Here is a 6,266-nt window from a genome sequence, read left to right on the forward strand (position 1 = left end):
TGGCCAAAACTCTGTTGTGTGAATTGCATTAGCAGCATTGTGTATTACAGTGCTTTGCAGCTGGCTGACCTCATTTCAAACACAAAAATATGTAATGTTGTTGACGGAAAAGTGAATAACAGATTTCTGAAAGTTAACTTGAACTTGGTGCCTTCTGCAGACCCAGTTTTGAATACACATTTACCACCTACATAAAAACAGTTTTGTAAAGTGGTTAACCAGGAGCACAGCTGCAGAGATGTTTGCATGCTTCAATGTGACGGGTATCCATCGTGAGTTTTCTCTGTGCTTTTCCCAAAGTTTTTCTCCTTCCTATAGATGGAAGCGTGGTGTTTATAACCTCACAGAAGTAACGAGTGTATTATCTCAATGAAGCTATTACATTTCATTCCTTAGTTTTCTTTAGTCTGTTTTCTTTAGTTTTTCTTACGATGAGAACAACAAAAATAGATTACATTTCTCTGCTTTTATTGTTAAGTTAAACGAAGGAAAGAAACTGGGTTTGTCCAAATTCAGGACAACTGAGGCATTACTGTCTGATCACTGTTCTGGATCTAATATAAACTGGGGAACAGAATGGCTCCAGTAGCATGGCATAACTGAAAATGTTAGAGCTGGCACAATTTTTTGGTAGTTTCAGCACAGAAGCCGTTGCTGCCGTCTGCTCAGCTACACTGAGAAAAATGTTACTTTTCAGGGATCTCAGTCAGCTGTATCTATTACCATAAGTTAAGAGAAAAATGTTTGGGGAAAAAAGTAGAAATTAAGGGAGTATAAGCCGTGTAACAAATATTTATGAACACTATTTATGTATATAGAGAGGTTATTGGTGGGTGTGTTAACCTCAAATATTTCTTGTCTGAATTTCCCACCTTTTAAATATATAGCTGCTCATACAGTGTTTAGGGTTTGCATAGATATGCTTTGAGTAAACATCTTGCTAATTCTTAATTTATTAAAATTAACATTGAAATTTGGTTTGAAATCTTTGTCTTATGAGACATTTATGGATTTTGTTTACATTACTTGGTTATGACATGGTTATGCAAAGGCATAAGTCTTTAGCTTTATAAAAGCAGCAGTCCCATGTAGTGAGTCTGTCACAAATTTGTTTGAATGAAGAGGTTTGCAACACATTTTTCTGATCAGTGATGCTGACTCCCTCTTTTTTTTTTTTAAATAAGCAGAAGAAATCTTAATTTGACAACAAGTACTTGCATCCTAAAAAGTAGCTGGGATGTGGTCTGTGCTGGTGAATAAAACCAGAAGTCCAAGGTGTATCTTTACTTGAATACTATTAAACAAAACCCATTATAGGAGATGGGGTGTTTGCTTGTTTTTATCCTGTCTCCTGCACTGTAATTTCAATCGGTACTTAACAAATACTTCATCGTTTCCACAACTGTTTCTTAGTTTGCATGTAGAGAAAAATCCAAATAACATGGCAAAATCATGAGAACTTACATTTTCAAACATGGATTAGAATTGAAACATTACTGTGTCATTTTCAGTTCTTGTGGCTTGCATGGAGTGACATTCTGGATCCAACCTGTTATTTCCCTGTGTGCCCGCAAGATTTAACATCTATGTTCCTCTGAAATAGCCCAAGGAATGGTGTCATATCCTGCTGGTTTAATCCTTTTAAGGCTTAGTTCCCTTTATTGATTACGTAAGGTACTCCTGAGTTGCCTTCAGAGCAACAGGACCTTTTTAGATGTTTGGTTTTTGCCTAAGCCAAAACAGTGATCAAAGCTACCAATATATGCCTACGTTACTTGTGACAGAAAGCACGCATAAGTAGATAAATTCTTCCAGAAAGCTTAGAAATGAAAAAAAAAATTATGTCCAGCATTGTTCAGATTAATGTATTGTATACCCTGAAAGCAGTGTCTATTGATGGTAGTGATTTACATAATGAAAGACAGTTTTCTGAAAAGATATTTTTAACTTACGCTGTTTTCTGTTTTTAAGTTGTTACACATTTTCGGGATGGCAGGAGATACTCCCACCTAAGTAGGAACTTTTGGCTTTCAGTAGTTGTTTAATGCAGCCATGTTCAATGCACTGTTGCAGTGTTATCAATTAGCATGCTTAGATAACCTTGTTTCTCAAATAAATATTCTGAGTCCTGAAATTAAGCTCTTTGATACTGACAGATTGTACGGTGTTTGGTGCTGCAAAAAAAAGGCTGGCTTTACTGAATAGAAAATTATCTAAAGCTTAAATTTGAGAAGGTACATAGAATGGATAAATTTGTTTCCACATCTATATTCCTGCATTCAGACCAGAAGGTGCTGATTTTCATGTTGGAGAGTACATCAGAACAAATAGGTACTATTTAAACTGAGAGAGAGTAGACTTAGATTAGATAATCGGAAGAAATTCTTTTCTGTGGGGATGGTGAGGCACTGGCACATGTTGCCCCGAGAAGCTGTGGGTGCCCCATCCCTGGAAGTGTTCAAGGCCAGGTTGGGTGAAGCTTTGAGAAACCTGGTCTAGTGGAAGGTGTACCTGCCCCACGGGCAGGCAGTGAGTATGTCAATAAAACTTAGAATCACCAAGAACAGTTAGGCTCCTGGCCGCACTTCCCAGCAGTAACCAATGATTCCTCTTTGGCTAGCTGAAGCGTGAATCTGACAGTTATCTGTTGGACATTATACATTTTTCTGTAGCTCCGTAGGGGAATTTAATAACCCTGTTTCCAATGACAGTTGTAAGATTGTCAACAGTATTTTTATTCAATATCGCAGCTTAAAAATTTGTAGATTGTTCTGACAGTGGGCTGTCCTACCAATAAGCAGTGGCATGCTTTTAGGGTCACCTATAGGGTATATACTACCTGCCTAGAGTAGTCTGGAAAACTGAATCCCTTTTTATGGCCTGTAATGTTGCTTGAATACCTGCTTGGAAAATGGGGTTCTGTGGCAGAAATGTATTATTTTTAGTAACTTCCCTATTGCTGCTCTTGGTTAGATCATTGGGCATTGAGTCTTCATTTATTAATTTTTAGGAAATGACCATCCCGTGGTGCCTGAAGAGGGCGGAACTTGTGTTCAAGTGTGTCAAAGGTATGTTAGTGGGTGCTTCAGCTAGGGGGGGCGGTTTGTGTTACATGTGGTGACATCCAGCCTTGGCTTAGGTTGTGTATTTTCTTAAAAAGGTGTTTTTCAATAAGGTGTTGTTTGTTTAAAACATACACTTACATTTTCTCTTTAAAATTGCTAACTATCATTAGTTAACTGTTAACCAGGAAATAGGCTCAGACACTTCGAAACATTTTTAGTCTCTATTCTAAAAGATCTTTACAATGTAGACAGTAGAAGGAAAAGCCCTTACTGCTGCCTTGAGCAGTCTCTGAAGGAAGGCAAGAGCTGGTGGTTCTCTGCAGTATAATTTCCAGTGTCGTCTTTTTAGTTTTATTTTTTCAGACAAAGAGACTCCCTGCATTTTTCCAAGACTACTTTATACACTAATTAATCTCTTTGCTGGAAAGTCCTCATGACTCATCTTGGTTTTCTGTCTTTCCAAGTGGTGTTATTACTTACCGCATTCTTCTGTGCTGCACTCAAATACTTGAACCAGTCATTTAGAGTTTTTAAAATGTCAGTAATGTTAAGTTTTCCTACCACCCACTTGAGGAACCTCTTTCTATTGTGACCTTTATTAATTCACGATGGAATATCATCCATGTAGCCACTTTCATTAAACAAATATTTTTCTGAGTATCTTTATTTGCTGCATGTTCCGTGGACACGCATTTAGTTCATTTGTAAGGATATGCTAGCATAAAAATGCCATATCATAACTTGAGCAACAAACGAGCGCTGAGCTTTTGCCACATAAGTAGGTCCAGGTAGTTTCTTTTGCTGCCAGATTGTCAGCGTACTTTTGGCAACAGACTTGTGACCACATCCACATTAATGAGTACATCAGAGCTAAAGGAAAGAGCTGTTTCTCAATGAAAGCAGGCCATTGAAAGAACTCATAACACGTATATTTAGAGAAACCTCTCACTTTTGCTGGCTAGCACTGGTTATTCTGCTCTTCAAGGGTATATTGATTTTCTCTGTAACACCTCATTAGATTTTCCAGTTGAAGCAGATTTCAGCCAGGACATTGGCCAAATCTGATTTAAATGTGATTAACGATATCCCTAGTTACAGCAGTTAAAATCCTAATTGTACGTGAAAGCTCCCTCACTGCTTGCTAACAGTGTCATTGACAGGGAAGATTGCATTGGTAATGCATACAGTATGAATGCTGGTTTTTAGGTTTCATGATGGAGATGGCCTCGTGGGATGGAGGAATTTCTCGGACTGTACAATTCTTGGTACCACAGGTAGGTTAAACCTTGTTCCAGCAGACATTTAACTTGAAGTTAAATGTCAGCAGATCTAGTTTTTGTTTCTTTGCTATGCCCTGCTCTTTTTGTGTAAGCTTAAATTACTGTAGTTTTGGTTCCTTGCCTATAAAACAGGAATGAGGGGTTTATATTTTTTGATGTCCTGTAGTATCTTCTGAGGATGCTAACATTTCAAACTGGGAGGTTCACCTTTACAAACGGTGAATACATCACCTTTGAAAAAGATAATTTTTTACTATTATTTACTCTGAAGAGGTGGGCTAACCTTGCATTACATAAGTTTAGGCATTTAGTAATCATATTGTCCAGCAACTTGGAAGGTTGCAATGCGCTGAGTTCAGTCATGCTTCCACAGAGTCATTAATGACTCCAGAAATTTGAAGTTAATTGTAATTAAGATTCCAAAATGATTTAATTTGGAGTTCTAGCTAATCTTCAGAAACAGGCAGTTTGCCAAAGGTGGCCAGCACTAAGTTTTCTTTGTTTTAAAAAACAGTACTGGAAATAATATAAAAATCAGAGTTATTTTAGGAGAGAAATCACTACTTTATCAAGAAATACATGTTAACTGCTGGGCAAGGAGGAAGCCAAGAATAAGTGCTGAAGTTGAATCTAATCCTGGAATTCAGAGAGTAGGAGTCCTATAGATAAGAAACAGCACTGTCCTGCGTATGCTAGGCAGAAATAATCAATTACTGGAAACGGAGACATCACATAGGACACAAACAGTATTTTTAGGTCAGTCTCTTGATTGAATTAGAACACATAGTTTGAAAACAATCCTTGTGAACTTCTGAGAAAACAGCAGTTCTCTTAACTGTCAAGAGCTGAGAGACACTTAATTCTTCCCAACTACAGCAAAAAGCCAAAGCTTACTGGGGTATTTTTTCTAATTCTTTCTTTTTTTTTTTCCCAGACAATTTCTGAGGAAATGTTTTACCAGCTCAGTAATATGCTTCCACAAATCTTCAGAGTATCCTCTACATTGACTCTTACCTCTAAGCACTGAATTATGTGCAGCAGTGAGACGTATCCTGTTGACAAAGCATGCGATTACAGAGATTCTGGACTGGAATGTCTCTCTTCTGAGGGATGATGACCCTGAAGTGCTATTTGTTGCAGTTTCAAGAATCATGTCACCCTAATAAAAGATAAATGCTGTCTGTACTTGGGTATTAGCAGTTGATTTTTTGCCTTTTGCTTTGTTTCAGCACAGTATTAATATTGAATTCCTCACCTGTATCTGAAAGACATTCAAATATAACTTATCGTATGTTATCTACAGAAATATAGGTGATTCTTGTGTAGTAGGAATAAGAGCTTATGGTAGGAGTAGGATCTTCTGCGTGGTCTTTAGGTTGTTGAGTTTAAAACATACTTTATTAATTTGTTCAGTGACATTTAAAAAAAAGAAAAAAGAACGATGTCAGGTGTCTCCTTAGCATAACTGATGTAATTTGTCACGGTGACTGCACAATAAAATGTATTACTGCCTCATTTTACTGTTACAAAATCAAAGACATGAAACAAGCATTTTACGTGCTATGTTTTGTAAATCACAGAAGTTATGTTAAGAAGGGGGGTTCCCTCAAACCCTTTATGTTAGATCAGCCTGTCCATTTCCCAGGAGAGATGAGACCCTTGTGCCTGCCCAGCCTGCCCGCTGCCTGCGCTGTGACAGCCCGCTGTATCGGAGGGGATGTGACCAACCTATTCAGGGACCCCCGCTGACAGCGTCACTCAGTCAAATCCCTTACAACAATGACTCAAACCTCCAGAGACTTGTACAAAATGAACTTCAGCTGGAGATTTGAAATGAAGATTTTTTATTATGCAAAATACGTATTGGTGGCAGAGTAAGTTTTGAAGATTGCTGGTGATAATACACTGATTGCAAAACAAG

At 37.8% G+C, this 6,266-nt stretch overlaps 1 protein-coding gene across 3 annotated transcripts in view; it reads left to right on the top strand.

The window, feature by feature from the left end:
* Positions 1 to 5,530, top strand: part of C5H12orf4 (chromosome 5 C12orf4 homolog) — a 22,485-nt gene extending 16,955 nt beyond the window's left edge. For all 3 annotated transcript variants that reach the window (XM_055711362.1, XM_055711360.1, XM_055711361.1), the window contains exons 12-14: positions 3,011 to 3,068; positions 4,272 to 4,339; positions 5,280 to 5,530. In XM_055711362.1, the coding sequence (XP_055567337.1) occupies positions 3,011 to 3,068; positions 4,272 to 4,339; positions 5,280 to 5,372 (219 nt within the window). In that variant the 3' untranslated portion in view covers positions 5,373 to 5,530. The remainder of the gene's footprint in view (positions 1 to 3,010; positions 3,069 to 4,271; positions 4,340 to 5,279) is intronic.
* The last annotated feature ends 736 nt before the right edge of the window (positions 5,531 to 6,266 follow it).

Source organism: Falco cherrug, chromosome 5, assembly GCF_023634085.1.
Source record: "Falco cherrug isolate bFalChe1 chromosome 5, bFalChe1.pri, whole genome shotgun sequence".
Lineage (NCBI taxonomy): Eukaryota > Metazoa > Chordata > Aves > Falconiformes > Falconidae > Falco > Falco cherrug.